We start from the raw sequence: 16149 nt of genomic DNA on the forward strand, positions 1-16149 counted from the left end.
TGGAAAACTCCATTCACCTATCTTCCCCCTTATAAGCTCCAAAATAAGCCCAGGAATGACTTGTACTAATTTCTTTCAAGCTTTTTGTAATGTTTAAATCATTTTATCATAAAGGAATTTAATGTAATCAATTAAGTGTTAAAAGTATATAAACAAATCTTTAAGGTTTGCGGCACTTGTTCAACACTTATATTAAAAGTTAAATACATACTGTATATTTTGCGTGTGCAGGCCATTCTATTGTGTTTTCCAGAATCACTGTAATAGTTCAAGTCATCATTGGGTTAGAGCTTTTTTGTGTCCATGTGTTCACCACGTGTAGCTAGTTGGCAGCTGGGAAGGGGACAATGTACATCGGTATCTGGATCTTCACTATATCTATACGTTATATGTGGAATCTGGTGGCTTAGCAATTGGACAGCCAGTGGTTCTGCTTGTAAATATCAAAACGTCCTAATATAAAAACTGAGGGTTCTTACAAAATATTTTGGTCAGGTTGAGAAACCATCTGACATCTCAGTGAAAAACATGAAATTCTACTGCCTGACTGTATCAACCATCATTGTTAGATTTAGTGTATGACTGTTTAAGTCTGATTTAAAACAAAATAAAACATTTTGGCCGGTCTACTATAGGATTTTTCTGGATACAGACTAGATGACAAATCAAAATCTATCATGAAATCCGAACATCCAAATGTGTTTACAGTCAGTCCAATTCAGATTTCTTGCAGCAGTTTATTACGTTGACCAATCAGATCAGCTTTTTTGCCAGTAAGCGGGTAACAGATCAGAATTGGGATGTCTGTGTAGATGCTGCATTATAATGAAGATATTTCATGTTGTTCGACTGTGAACTCTGGGTCTTTGTTTACTCATAGGTTTCAAATACCTGCTTTCCTTTTTTCCTGAGCCAGTGTTTCTGCCAGTTGTGACAATCTCCTTATAAAGCAGCTGCATTGTTAAAAGCGGCATCAGCTGTGAAGCCATTAGTCTCTCTCCCGAGGCAGCTAACTGCTAGCCCAGTACCTGTTCTCTCTGTAAACATTTTTATCACTAATCAGCCAGACATACAATAACCGCAGTACATCAGCTTCAATGGGGAAATTATACAGTGACTACATCACCAGGATATGTATTCAGAGCTGGAAATGAATTTGCATTGATTGAGCCAGACAATGGCAACATTAAAAGGCCATTACACGAGTGGTGCAGGGCTGTGTCCCTGCCTCTCCCTAAGCAGTAGCCGAGGCTGGGCAAGGCCAGAGTGGTGGCCCATGCTGAGTAATCTGAGGAACGCAGCACCTCAGAGTGGGAGGCAAGCATAACATTATACCATATACATGAGTCATTCCCCGAACAGATGCATTTGTCAGGCGTGACGTGACTTGGGCTATTTTTACACCTTACACATTCTGCTGCCTTTAGACGTAGCAAATGTGTGGTTGTATTTTGGAACTGTTGGAGCTCTTAAATGAGTTAGCCTTACAGAAATAGCCATCTGAAATGGAGTTTGAGTATTAATTAAAAAAGGAAATACATGACACTTGAAACAAACTATAGTCTGTGGTCCTGCAATTCTTTGTTCAGCATGAAATGAAAAGCCTTCAGAAACCCATCAGATAATGCTCTTAGCATAAGTTATTCCCAACCACAGAAGCAGGAAGTGGGGTCACTGAGCATAATCTGCCATGAGCACATTTAGCCAATTTTGCTAATTCCTTCCCTGCTTATCTCGCTGCATTCCTGTCCTCCATGCAAACAGAATTTGACAAAGTGAGATTCATGGCTGCTTTTAAGATAAATCTGCTACAGCTAAGGGATTCTTTGCATCTTTTCAATGCCATATTTTGTAGTGGCCTACACTACACTTGATTACAAGAGAGACATTTTTAAATGAAAACATAGTCATACAGTAGTAAATGCACAGTGTCAACATGTAACTATGACAACACCCTGCTTTGAGGTAGAGATGGCTGGTGCACTTAAGCTAATGGAGGCGGAGAGTCGAGAAAGAACAGTGTGCAATTTCCTGTAGACGCGTGAGGGCCGACATTGCCAAAATAATAGATTGACATTCACATCATGCAAAGATACTGATGTGGCCCAAAAAGATAACGTACTCTTATCATTTTTCCAATATTTGGAGAATTTGTCACTGCGTTCAACTGGCCTACCAACCTCAGACTAGGTGTAACCACGCCAGTCCAGGGCCTCCAGATGTGGTTTCTTCACATAAAAGATCATCTGAGGCCAGCCCCCTGGAGAGCTGAATAAACTGTTGATTTCCACAACTAAAGAATTTCCGCAAAATCTGTCAGAAGCTGCCTTAGGGAAGTTCATCTGCATTGTATTGACCTGACTGCAGTTCAATGTCGTCACTGACTTCAGTGGCCACTGGCACAATGTTTGATGGCTACAGGCACAATGGAGAAGTGTGCTCTTCATGAACAAATTCTGGTTGAAACTGTACCGGGTAGATTGAAAGCTTGATGCATGTTGCTTTAATATTAATGTTCAGTGTATTTAGCAAGGTTTATTACCAAAACAAAGTTAAAAAAAGCCAAATATGAATAGGAACGAATGTGGCTATATCGAGATAGAGGCAAAAATAGACAAGATGAATAGTCACAGCACAGCAGGGGAACCAGCAGCGATATTTACAAGTGTAATGAGCTCGGTGCTTTCAGGAAGTTGTTAAAATGTCAAATGATTTATCCACAACTTCTCACTGACAGGGGCCCATGACGCTGGGTTTTCTCACTCTCACCAATCCCTTAAGACATAGCAAGCAGCTCTGGGAAACATCCTGGGACCTCATCACAGCCCCTCCACTCTGGCAAGGACACAGTATGAGAGGAGTGTTTTGGTCACCTGCATGCTGGTTGTTGAGATAGAGCGCCACTGCAGAAATTGCTGGAAGACATTACGGCTTTAACTTTTTTCCACTTGAAAGGTTTCAGTAATTCTGTTTCTGGCTCACAGTCAGCTTGGATATAAGCTGTGTGTTAAGAAAAAAAAATTGTGGTAAGAAAAAAAAGCATGAAATCAAATAGTTTTTCCCTCTACGGGTGATATCATTTAATCACTTTCATACTAAGTCCTACACACACAGAGGGAAAATGCTCCTATTGTTCCCCAGGCCTTATAAAGACCTATGCAAAATGTAAACATCGTTTGAGCCTACCTCAGAGTCTCCTGACAAAGGCCCTCTACTGCGGTGTTCATTAGAGTGGAAATTATATGTGCAAACAAAGACAAGCAGTACACTCCACTGAGTCTTTTCATGTCAGAATTGCAAATGAATGCAGCTTCCTCACCTGGTCCCTGCAGGCGGTATCCCTGTGCTTCCAATCTTCCTGTTATTGACAGAAGGCTGCCTCCGGAAAACTGTGAGCGCTAATCACAGAGGATGAGGCCAAAGCTCTGACACATCCCCTCCTCTGCCTGCCTGTACCCGGGTGGGTTGAACCTCCTGAGAGAGGCGGCTCCATCCAAGGACAAAATGTGGACTTGTCCCCTGATAAAATGGAATGCAACATGTCAGACACCTTCTGGTTGAGATACTAATCCCATACCATTCAGTGGCATCAGACTTCAGGATGAATGAACCCAATCTTCTGGGTGAACAGCCGAGTCTAGAGAAAGTCAAATGAAAGGTCAGGAAACTGAGCAAAGTGTCGGCCTACGTTACGTGGCGTGGCAGCATATTGACAGTCAGAGAGCAGTGAGGGGCCTTGGCAGGGGGCGAAACTCCAATAACAGTGATGGTAAACAACTAAAAAGCTCAGTAAACAAAAATAAGCGCTGCCTGCCTTTGTGAGGCTTCCGCTTCCCCGCTCCACTGGGTTGTGTAACAACGTTAGCACTAAAGTAGTGAAATACTGAGGAGAATTTAATCTGCCACTCAGTGCAAAGGCTTTAAGGAAAGAGAGACATGCAGCCACCAAGAGACATGCACAGATTATTGGGAAATCTCCCCATTGTAGGGGCTGGCACATACACTTTGTGGTTAGGCTGTTTGGCTAAATGTCAACAAATGCAGTAAGCTCGTTACTGAGCATCTATGTAAGCCTCACTTTTCGATGCCTGATGTTCAAGTTTTTTTTTATTGGCCGCTTTTCTTGTTGGAACTCCACCAAACATTCTGCTTCCCATTGTAAGAAATGAATGTGAGGAGTGGTCATATATTTGTGGCTGTTTTGTCTGATCATAGAATTGGCTATAAGAATACCTCCACAGGTCTGTTGTAATTATTCACTTCAATAGTGTTTGTTTTCCATTTCCTCTCCAAGGGAAAGATGGATGACGTTATCAAGTGCAGCACTTGAGGAGATGAGGAAAAATGTCAGTCGAGCACATCAGTAAAATAGCCCTGCTGTTTTCAATAAATAACTCTTCCTTACTTCCATCAAAACATTCCAGCCCCAAAACTGATTTCCCATTTCAACACACAATTACATGCGACAATGTAACTGTAAACACCTGAATTTATTTACATTAAAATGAATGCAAGAAAAATCATTCCTATCAGAAGTGGCCAATTATTCAACATAATGAAAATAAACCAAGCTGTCTGAGAAGCTATGAAACATACAATCATTTCAATAATTTTATATATAATTGTCTGAAACACCACCAACGGCTCCCTCAATGCCACATACATATAATTATTTGTATTTAACAAAACTCTACATAAGAAGCAAAGTCTCCTGTGTCCATAGTTATTTTTGTCTAATGCATAGAGATACTGGAAATGGGAGAACAAAAAGAAAAAAAGATATGCAGAGATATGCTCCCACTGAGAAGATGCAAGTAACACATGACAGGCATTATCTTCCAATGGCAAAGAAAAAGGAAGAATGGACACACATGAATACACTCTTTAGTAGAAGTACACACAAGCTGACATACACACACACCCTTCCCCACACTACTCCAAATAATTTGCATATGTATTAATAAATTCACAAGGTCACATTCATCTAAAAATATCATTGTCTCTAGGTAAGGCCAAATAAACAGGATTTTGCATTAGAACCTATGTTGAATATAAATGCTTCGCCCCCTTGAAGGATGGGTTTATAGCACTTAGGCAATTTGTCTCATAAAACCAGATTTTCTTTTTATCTGATATCCCCAGTGCATGTGTATTTGGATTCAGAATGAGATCCCTAGGAAGACCCTGCCATAGCAGAGAGCAAAGACATGAACTTCAAATACCCACAGACATGATACAAGGATACCAACACGGCTGAACTTTGCTTTTTGTGACATTGACTCAAGGCATGTGACACAAAGACCTAACCCTCCACAGCACCTCAAGATTAAAAAACAGTTTTGAAGCAAGATAAATACTTTAGTGTCTTTCTTTCTCCAGTTACTGATATTGGCTATATATTTCCTGAAGCGTACGAAGAGCAGAGCAGAGACAGTCCAGGCATGTTGAGGAGACAAGAGCATATCTAACTGGTCAGGTTGTTTTGCCAGCCTGTCCTATCTAAGTCTATCAGGTGTAGGGCCATGCAATGACATGTCAGGTCCCAGGGGAAACGTAGACCGAGCCAGCTACAGTCATTTAAATAACACTGTGACTTCAGCCCTAAAACAACAAAGACGGCAATGTGACTTAAAGTTAGCTTATGCAAAGCACTTCTCTTAAATAAGCCAGTGGTGATAAGCTCTACAACTATCTCTTAAAATATGCCAGTGGTGCTAAGCTATATACTTCTATCAGTTCAAAGCTGCAGAGCTCAGGTGGATACTATGGTGTGGGAGAATCCATGATGGAATTTCATTAAATCAGCTGGCTCATCTTGACACCATAATTCTTCAAAGTTCTCGGTGGCAAGCAAAGACGGCTACAGCACATTCTGTTTAGGCAGAACCATGGTGAGTTCTAAAGTGCCCTCTGACCTTCCCCTGCCCTTGCCTCTGGTGCCAGCTACTTGCTCACTGATGTTCAGATGAGGATGGAGGAGGATGATGAGGGGTATGATTAGTGGCTAAAACATGATGTATCTGGCCCAGGGGTGCTTGTGTAGGATGGTGCTGCTGGTGAGAGATGAGCATTAGTCTTTGCTATGCTATGGATTCCGCCAGTTTGCCATCACTGTCATCTTCCTTTAGGGAGTGTCCTTTGGAACCCCTATCCTGCACGTCCTCTTCACTGAGGTGTCTCCGATACAGAGGAGGGCTGTGGGAAGAGAGGGGAGTGGATGAGAAGAAAATAATAAGAGGTTGTATATTGGAGAAATACTGATGAACTGAAAACTGTGCTTTTGAGCTCTGCAACTGACTCCTCCAGCACTCTCCACTGGTCAGGACCCAGGCTAGCGGTATGGTCTGCTTTAATAGGAGCGCAGCACAGTGAACACTATCGATCAGTACTGGACCAAAGTGCATGCAGGGTTACCAAAGGCCTAATAAACCAAAACAGTACACAATCCACAAAAAGTTTTTTTGCGGTCAGAACACGGTCTGTTTTTTATTATTATTATTTTATTAAATTTTTAGTTCAAGTTTATGTTATGTTCAATTTATTTAGTTTGGGCTTTCATAACCCTGCTTCCGGGCAAAAGTAGATTTTGGTAGATGATTTTTAACAACATGATGAAACAAAGACAAAGCCATGGTCCAGTGATTCTGTAGGAAAGCTGGATGCTACATGGAGGCTACATTCTAATGAAGCAGTCTGTTCATGTTCAAGTAGGTCTACAGTTCCTTTATGTCTAGTCAGGCCTGGAGGAAGCAGAGTGACGGATGGATAGATGTGTACCAGGGCATTTGCTAAAGCCGCAGGCTATGGCGCGCATCTAGCTCTCTGTTAGTGCGTACGCCAACATGCGGTTAGCTTCCTTAGCATCGCCACACGTCACGTTCCAAGAAGAAATCTCAATTAACAAACAGAGACAATTACATGTCGTGTTTCATATGCTCAGAGACAGGGAGCCTTACACCACAAAGCATGTGGAATCAACACTACTCTTCACAAAGAAAATGTGTTAGTTAGAGGTATTTCACATCAGCCAGGCTGCGCACCTATGGCAGGAGCTTGTTATGTCAAATTAATACATTCATAATCAAAGAAAATTAAAGTTAGAGACATTAATTCAAGCCAAGGCTCCACGTGGCTTAAAGGAACACCATGCTATGCACTCCAGTCTCAGACATCACCTACAGATGTTGGCTTTAGTCAATATCGGGCTTGTAGAGATACTTCATCACTGTGCTGTCCATCCTCTTCTTTTTCTTCTTCTCCTCCTTCTTACTGGCAGGTCTCGGTTCAGAGCCCTCTTCATCCGATCTGGGATGGGCTGGACCTCTCTTCACGCTGTTGGAACTACGGTAGGAGACGGTAGAAGCTGAGCTGGACGATGAGGAGGACTCCGAAGAGGAAGAGGAGGATTCAGACTCAATCTCCTTCTTCTTGGAGCTCTTCCGGGACTTTTTCTCCTTCTTCTTGGAGCTCTTCCGGCTCCGGTGGCTGTCTGAGCTGGAGGAGCTGTCCGAGGAGCTCTTCTTTTTGCCTCGGTGGGAACTGGAGCAGCTGGAGGACCTAGTGCTGTAGGCCACTGCTGAGCTAGACGCAGAACGACGTGCACTGGAAGTACTACGGCCCAGACCTCCATCATCCACCCTAACGCTGCGCACACTGTTCCTGTCACCCTGCTCGTCCTTCTCCTCCTCTTCCTCCTCCGACTCGTCAAGTTTGCTGCGTTTGAACTTGATGGGCTTGAAGCTGAGGACCTCATTGATGGCCTTCTCCAGATCGGGGTCCAGGTAGTTGCGGTGGGTAACAGCCTTGACTTCAGAGTTGTCCGGGTCAACGTCTTCAGAGGAGCGGGTCGGGGTGGAGAAGCTGCGGCCCAGAGAGCGGGGGCTACAGGAAGTGGTTCCCCGGCTGAAGGCCATGCTCAGGGCGTCTTCGTCGTCCACGCGCAGGCCAAACTCACTGAGCCTACTGCTGCGGGCAACAGATATCCGGGAATCAGCCTTGCTCACACCGCCCGGGCTGCGTCCCCCCGAGCGCCCGCTCGAGTTGGGGCTGACCGGGCTCCCAAATGAGTCGCCACACCCGTCGTCCTTCCAGGAGGCACTGCGTCGCAGTCCACGGGGACTGGTGCGACTCACACTCGTGATGCTGCTGATGGTGGACATGTTGTCGTCGTCCATGTTGGGCATGGCTCTCCGGGTGGATCGGCCGGGGGCCAGGGACGACACCATGGACTCCTTGTCTGGGTCCGGGCTGCGTGGGGCCCAGCGGCGCTCCAGACCTCGCCGTGCCCTGCTGGTGGCCTCAGAGTAGGCCTGCGAGATGACCGAGCCACGCTCATCGTCATCCTGGGAATTCTTCCAAGAGCTGACCGACAGGCCGTCGTCCTGCTCAGTGGACTTGGCCTTGGCCTTGCGTAGGGACGAGCGGTCTGTGGTGTCGGACTGTTCTTTCAGCGTACTGAACAGGGAGCTCTCATCCCCCTGGCCTCCGATGGAGTCCTTTAGTTTGGAGCGCTTCCTGTAGCTAAGGGAACTCATCACAGACACTGATCTGCTGTCTAGTTCTTTGCCCTCTTTGCTACCTTCTTTAATCTCCTTACCCTCTTTCCCTTCCTTGGCATCTACATTCACAGCATATCTGGGTGGTCGTGGGAGGAGAAACAATCAACAGACACATGAGGGAAACAGAAAGAAGAAGGGAGACTTGAAAATGTACAATTCAACTAGAAATGAACATTTTAAAATACATGTGTTTGAATCCCTGAAGACTATAAAGAGGAATGGCCAGGCTTTTAGAACACTAGAGGTTCGTCAAAAATTCCCCCAAACTTTCCAGCAGCAGCTATCGGACATTTCTGATGACACTTTGTCCTCTGAAGAGAGTCTAATAAGGAAAGTTAAGTTGTGAGTTCATCTTCTAAAGCTCATCAATGAGACACAGTATATTTGGGGTTAACTGTGTGATCTCTGCTAGGGGAGAGGAGACGCATTCATCTCAGGCACAGTAGAGAGCGGGCCATTTAGCCGGAATGCCAGCTGGCAACGGGCCACTTCAATAAATCTGACAGGCAGCGCAGTATTCGCTTTCCTCTATGGTGCCGCCTGCTGTCATTAGAGGGATGACAGGGAAGTAGAAAGAGATGACACCTAATCTCATGAAATACTCACCCTTCCATTCCACCCTGCCTCAGGTAATCCTGGGCCTTTTAGCTCTCAGCAGGGTAAACTCAAACAAGGATGGGACGGCCAGGGAATGAGGAGGCCCTGCTCTATCTGAGCTCAGCCAGAAGGAAGAGAGTGATATCATAATGAACAGTCTGAGGAGGCTGACAGCCAGACAGACAGAAACTGACCTGGAGCTCTTCAGACTGCCCTCATCTGACAGGGTCTTGGTGGAGCCCTTATTCTTAGACAGCCAAGACTTGACCCCGTCCACACGGTCCTCCACCTCGGAGTCTGTGTCCGCCTCGTCTCCGCTGTGAGGAAGAGACAGAAGGAGAGCAGACAGACAGTGTTGTTGTGTGGCTGCCTGACGGGAGGCATTGCATTTGATGACCAGAGTCAGCTGGGAGAATTAGTTATGATCCACCACAGACGACAACGGTTGGATTGGAAACATACACAGAAACATACCAATCAAATGTTTTGATTGTCACAAAAACTAGAGCTTTCTGATGCAGTTAGTAAGACAGCAGCTGTATTCTATTCATCCTGTGTGTAACCCTGGGTGACAGATCCATTATCCCCCAGTCGCAAACTCATCCAGTCGTACTATACTGCTACTTCCTGGATATTAATCAAAATACCAGACATGAAGCTGAAGTTGGGCCAAAATATGTTGGATGAAAACCCACATAGCTCAGTTTAAAGAAAAACAGCTATTAGATAATTGTACTTAAATATAAATGCATATGGTACCTGAGTGCTTTTCCGTCTCATATTAAGTGCATAATCACCTGCGACTAGGTTGGCCGAGGGAAACCAGCCATGGTGCCTCTAAGCGGAGCAGAATGTAAATGAATGACGCTTATAAAGGAGTAATTAACTCTGTGGGCGTAGCTATGCTGTTAACGCCTGTGTGGCACATTGCTGAGCTTGGCCTGTTGATGTAGATTGTTATTTGGGCTGAGCCGATGGGACGGCCCTCTAACCCTGGCCTTCACAATAACAAGCAGCAAACAGAGACCAGAGGGAATCCAAGGAGAAACCAGATTAGATCACGGCTCGGAAAGGTCTGCCTGCACATTTCAATTCTAATTCATGTGTTCCTCAATCCCAGAGGTGAAGCATCTCGGCCTCTACATTATGCATCTGTTTGTCTGAGAGAGGTTGATTGACATCAGTCTAAATGGCACTATTAAAGACACGTGATAAATACCCAAAAGCAAGAGGCAGATCCTTGAATGAACAGCTCATCTGGTGAGGCTGGGGGCAGAATACAAAGTGCTTCTCATGAGCCAACATAGTTATCCATTATGTCCTCAGTTGGGAGTTTTGATGGCATCTCAGTAGCAAACAATTATATTTTTGTCAATATATTTTTGTTGGTAACAGTGAGTAGTATTCACTCTGGTGTTTCTGAGACACGACTTTGCAGAATGACAGGTTAACACTCCTTTGCAAGTTTTAGTTAGGTAACTGACTAATGTTTTGCTAGAAAAATGCATGTGGAATAGCTTTTTATTTTTGCTGCCAGTTCCTAATATTTAGAGTGAGGGGAATGGGACAATAGAAGAATACAGCACTGCTGAGGAAGAGGCATCAAAGTGAGGACCGGCAGCTTCTCCAAACATTTGTTTTTCTATCCTTGAGGGAACCAGAAAAACAGAAATCTGTGTTCTCTATCCTCTTGCCCTGACCTTAACCTAACCTCAACTATAACTTTTGCCCTATACGTCACCACCTGTGCGTGGATATTTTCCCATTGCCTGACCGGTCCTGATAAATTGCTCCTTAGTTTCTTAGCTCTTGAAACACATTAAGATTCTATGAAAAGCTCTATAGAAGTTCAATGCAGTATGATTGATATTGATATCATTGTTATTCTGAACTTTGTGTTGCGAGTCTTCTGGTGCCCAGAGCTATAGATGCATTCCCTATGTGTGGGTGCCAAGTCACCCTGCAGCTGTAAGGCTCTACAAGATCATCAACAACCTCTACCATTCTCTGATCACCTCTCTCCACTGGGGCCACGATCTACATAAAAATGTATGGAGACACAGTCTTAAGAAATGGAAATGGAGAACCAACACTTGTCATTGTGCCTGTCCGTCAGCATTGCTATTAGCTAACTTATTAGACTCTGTCACTCAAGGACTTTTTCCTGTTAAATGGATCAAACAGAACAGTCTGGGAAAGACAATTCAAGGACGCACTTCCACATAGTTTACAAGGCAAAACAACCCCCCCCCACCAGGAACACAAACACCTGCACTGGAGCAGCTGTGTGACCGAGGCGCCTTGTATTCAACTGCTTTGCAAAAGGTGTCACACACAATTTACGTCCTTGGCCTCACACCACTGGCTAAGCAGCACCGAGGCGCCAGGGGGAAAACAAGCACAGGGAATTTTCAGCCAGACATTAATTGTATCTGACAATCGGTTTCCGCTTGTGATCTCCGTTACACATACAGTATAAATCATCATAAAGCTCCTATAGATATTTTCTGTGCACAGTATATCATCATAAAGCTCCTATAAAGAGTTTCTCTCTACAGTATATCATCACAAAGCTCTTACGGACAGTACCGACCTACAGTTTTCAAACTATTCATCCTCGCGGTCGCAGCATCTATGTCATGATCTCACTTCACTTCTGTCATTTGAGCAGTGTGTTGCAAAAAGCAGTGAACACACCCTTTAAGGCCAACTGTTTAGAAGATGTTTACAGAGATCCTTCTTTGACCAGGACAGAATGCAATGGGCAAAGATGACACCCTTCCCTCTTGACATTTTGAAAAGAGCTTCTTGAAAACTTGGAAAAAGGTGTCCAAAGGTTGCCGACCAATTCATTATTGTGTATTCCCTTCACAATCCGTTCATGTCACATTTTTATTGGTTCAATTTCTCCAAATCAAGGTCAAATAGCAGCATTCTTCCCTTCACAATACACTGGCAAATCAATTATTCCATTACCATTTACCTCACTGCTATTACATACAAATCGAAGAGAGAACATATGTGCTCCTAAGTAACCATGGTGACTGTCATTCCTTTCTCCTAAATAAGGAACCTACAGGCGTGATGTCGACGTACTGACAGAACGCACTGTACTGACTCACATGAGGTCCCGGCCTGTCAGATGGCAAACTAACAATGAGATTTTTTTATTATTGAATTGACTACAGTGATGTGTTCTGAAACAGGCAATTAGAGGTTAATACTGACACAAATAATACACGCTGAGGAACTTAACTGCTAAACCAACTACACTCTACACTGCAAAATAGTGACGTATGCTTGCATTCTTCTACCAAAACATGATGGGCTTCAATGAAATTGGAAAGCTCATTTAAATTAATGGGGCTTCAGAATAAATGCTTTCTTTTGTTGAACTTCAAAGCATGAAAGACATCCCATTGTGCAAATGAGGTCCCACTGAACAAGCAGACCTCTAGGTTCCTTCACGGAGAGATGTAAAGAAAGACTTGAATCTTGTGTTATCAATTGACCAACGCACTGGAAAGAAATCTGACGACGCTTTTCAACAGAATATAATTAGTGACGGGTTGGTTACGGAAGTTCTCAAATGCATGCAGCTAGAATGGCATGTCACAGACGCAGGATGCAGGATGGAGGCCAAAGCAAGCTGTTTGAAATGGGCCAATGGTTAAATGATCATTCAAGGGAGATTGATGCAGTATCTTCAGGTATTTCGTGCTTTCTAAAATCCTCCACGGTGCTGAGCATCTCTCAAACAGTAGATTAGTAATCAATGTTAATCAATGTAATTTAAAACATGTTCCTTTTGCTCTCAATGTAATCATACAGCATACAGGGATTGTAAAACCTGGAAACCAAACACCAGTGGGATAAAGACAGGATGCTTGGCCTCACGTTTTGTTCTTTCGTTTCTGATACTTTGTCACCATGTCTTGTAAACTGGACGATGAGTGGGAGAGAAAACAAACAAGATGGGGAAAAAGAGAGAAAGAGAAAATGAGAAGCACAGCCAACAAATTGTGAAAAACCAAACCGGGACGCAGCGTGCCTCGGGATGGCTACATTGTGAAAAGAGAAAAATAAGGCAAAAAAAATAAACAAGGGCTGCAGAAAATGTGATGAACATCTTCCATACTGCGCGGTTTTGGGCAGTGATTCAGAATAACAAATCGCTTGTCCTCTCTCCGACCCCCTTGTTTAAAAGGGAAGAGGGAGAGTAAACTCCCTCTCAAAGGCCATGTATGGCTGAAGTATTCGCTTCGCAGAGGCTCGGCAGTTGCTTGACCCTGAACCTGCTCATGAAGAGACACCGGGGCCAGGCAGCTAAACAAGAGCACATCATTAAATAAAAGACAGAGTTTGAAAGCACAGGGAGAGGATTCTAAAAGGACCACCATACCTGAGAGAAGAGAGAGGGAAAGGTAGACAGTAAAGGAGAAGAGAAAAGGAGGAAAGGAGGAGAAAGAGAGAAGGGAAAGAGAAACAGATGGGACAGACAAGACTGGACCACGACGAGACGGATGGGAGCATAGATTTAAAGCAGCGTTCTATTATCTATGGATAGGAGGACCCACTTGTTTATGAGGTCATCGTCGCCGTCGCTGTCGACCATCTCGTCCTCAATGGCGGCCTGCAGGTCTCCAATCCTCTTGAAGGCCAGCTTGAGGTCTGCCTGCAGACTCTGATTGGCCGCCTCCAGGCTCTCAATGTCCATTTCCTGAAGGATAATGTGTAAGTGACCGTTACTCCAAACCCGAGAGGACAGTCCAAACTATAGCACAGAGGCCCGTGGGCCCTGTCTCTTACCAGCTCATGCTTTTTGCGGCTGGCCTCTGACTCCTTCTTGGACAGCTCAGCCATCTCCTCTTTGATGTCCCTGATCTGTCTCTGCATACGCTTGTTCTGCTCCTTCTCCCTGTTCTCTCCATTCAACACATGGTCTCTCTCCTCCGTCATCTTCTCCAGGTTCTCCTTCAGACGCCCCGTCAGGCTCTGGGAACGGGGTGAAGAGAACGTGTCAGAATCCCACTGAACACACAGCTCAGATGTCCAGCAGTGAGCATGTTCCGTGTCCAGTCTGTGGTTAATGCAGTTGAACGAAGGCCCAATTCAGGCCACTAAGAATTTCTATGGAGCTCAGGTGTGCAGAAGTCACAGATGGTTCAGGAGAGATTGTAGAGTACAGTTGTCATCAAATGCATTTCCCTCACAGTATCCTATGAGCCTCCCTGCTTGCCCTTTATCTCTCACACATACAAGCCCTTCTGTCTCCCCCTCACTCCCACCCCATCACACTCCCTCTTTCACTCTCGTCTCACCTCGAGGCGTTTGATCTGGGTCCTCTCGTACTCCAGCTTGGTCTCCAATTCGCGGATCTTGGCCTCCTGCCTGCTGACCAGGGACTTCTCCACCATGGACTGCTCCTGGAACTCCAGCTGGCTCTGCAGGGACTGCAGCTGGAGGGGGGCAACACACACACACACAGGAAGCAGCAGTGATTCCATAGATCACCTCCACACTGCCTGACCCATCCTACCTCAATCTAACTCTACACTAATCAATACTACGCCTGCATGCTCTCACAACAGATACAAAGATAAACATTCACCTCCTTCCCTTCATGTCCACTGTGAACAACCTCCACCCGGGCAGACATTTTGGGAATGGAGCCAGCGCTCCTGCTGCCTTTCATGCCAGGAGTATCTGCTGTGAATAGTCAATAAGCAGTGGATGACCTGGTAGCCTCTAATGGCCAGAAGGAGAGGTTGAGAATCGGGCCTGAATAACGATCCCAGATCCCACTATACATCTGCTGGGGGAGGCCAAAAAAGATCAATGCTTTACAAACGTGTTCTGTCTTAGGAATTCTCTCCTGCCTGATAAGAGAATGATAAACACGGACAACATAAAAGTCCCCAAAATGCACCATGGCTCCTAATGAGGAGCTTAGCATCTGAGAGACAGAGGACTTGGATCTGGCCTTTTGTGTCATTAAAGAACACAATGTTCCTCTCGTAGCGGTTAATCAGTACAGGGCTCCGAGGTCAAGTGAGCCATCTATCTCTTCCTATCGATCTCTCTGTCTCAATCTCTCCCTCTCTCTCTATCTGGGGGCAGATCTTCAACCTTACGACCAACACAGAACAGCACTTCTCGGATCTCCAGGTCAAGGTCAAGGTAACGGTGTAGGACAGCATGGATGTCTTTACCGAGAGCATGCCATCCTCTGAGCGGCTGATGAATGTGGGAGAAGTTTGGAAAGGGTGAGGGCCAGGCAGGGGGATGGAGGCTCCCCGGGCAGGCAGCCATGGCAGCGTGTGGTTACCTTGTCCTGGATCTCCTGCTTCTCCTTCATGGCCTCTTCCAGCTGGGCCTGCAAGTCACTGATCTGGGCCAGGTCTCTGGCAGACTGACGGGTCACAAAAACAGGAAGAGTCAAAGTATATTATGTAGAGTGCTTCCATGAAACTTCAGTTGCTGGATCGTTATGCTTGCAGGGTTGGGAGATCAATCCCCGGTGGGGCCAACGTGAAATGCATGCACTTTGAGTTGCTCTGGATAAGAGTGTCTGCAAAATGACTTGCATTTCTTCTTAGGATGTTAATTCATACCCAAAAGCGAGATATATAGTGACAGTCTTATTCTAATTAACATAACCTCCTGTGGAACAGATTGAATCTCATAATGATTAAGTTAGAATGTAATGCCATTTCTAGTATTCATTTCAACACCATTCCGCCTACACAAAAATCAAAACAGGAACCAGGGCAGGTTGATAGAAAAGAGTCTATAGAATAGTAAGGTCCATGATTAACGGCCCCTTTCATAAAGATGAACAAAATAACTGCATGAAAGATTGAATACCAACACTGTGCTTTGGTGTGTAGTTTCACATAGGTTTACAGTTTTAATTGCATTGCAAGGCTCCGGGCGTGGTATATGGTTGATGGGCTAAGGCCTGAAAAATATGTTACACCCACCCTGAATTGTC

At 44.8% G+C, this 16149-nt stretch overlaps 1 protein-coding gene across 8 annotated transcripts in view; it reads right to left on the reverse strand.

Annotated features, from left to right (window-relative positions):
- Window positions 1-6106: 6106 nt before the first annotated feature.
- Window positions 6107-16149, reverse strand: part of LOC105010767 (unconventional myosin-XVIIIa) — a 68374-nt gene continuing 58331 nt past the window's right edge. For 6 of the 8 annotated variants that reach the window (XM_020048266.3, XM_020048262.3, XM_020048261.3 and 3 more), the window contains 8 exons: window positions 15484-15567; window positions 14477-14614; window positions 13965-14150; window positions 13733-13875; window positions 13053-13097; window positions 9350-9472; window positions 7180-8634; window positions 6107-6195 (listed from right to left, as the gene is read on the reverse strand). In XM_020048266.3, coding sequence (XP_019903825.3) covers window positions 7191-8634; window positions 9350-9472; window positions 13053-13097; window positions 13733-13875; window positions 13965-14150; window positions 14477-14614; window positions 15484-15567 — 2163 coding nt within the window. In that variant the 3' untranslated portion in view covers window positions 6107-6195; window positions 7180-7190. Of the gene's footprint in view, window positions 6196-7175; window positions 8635-9349; window positions 9473-13052; window positions 13098-13732; window positions 13876-13964; window positions 14151-14476; window positions 14615-15483; window positions 15568-16149 lie in introns of all 8 variants that reach the window. The other 2 variants (XM_020048260.3, XM_020048268.3) reach the window with 2 other exon arrangements.

Source organism: Esox lucius, chromosome 7, assembly GCF_011004845.1.
Source record: "Esox lucius isolate fEsoLuc1 chromosome 7, fEsoLuc1.pri, whole genome shotgun sequence".
Classification (NCBI taxonomy): Eukaryota; Metazoa; Chordata; class Actinopteri; order Esociformes; family Esocidae; genus Esox; species Esox lucius.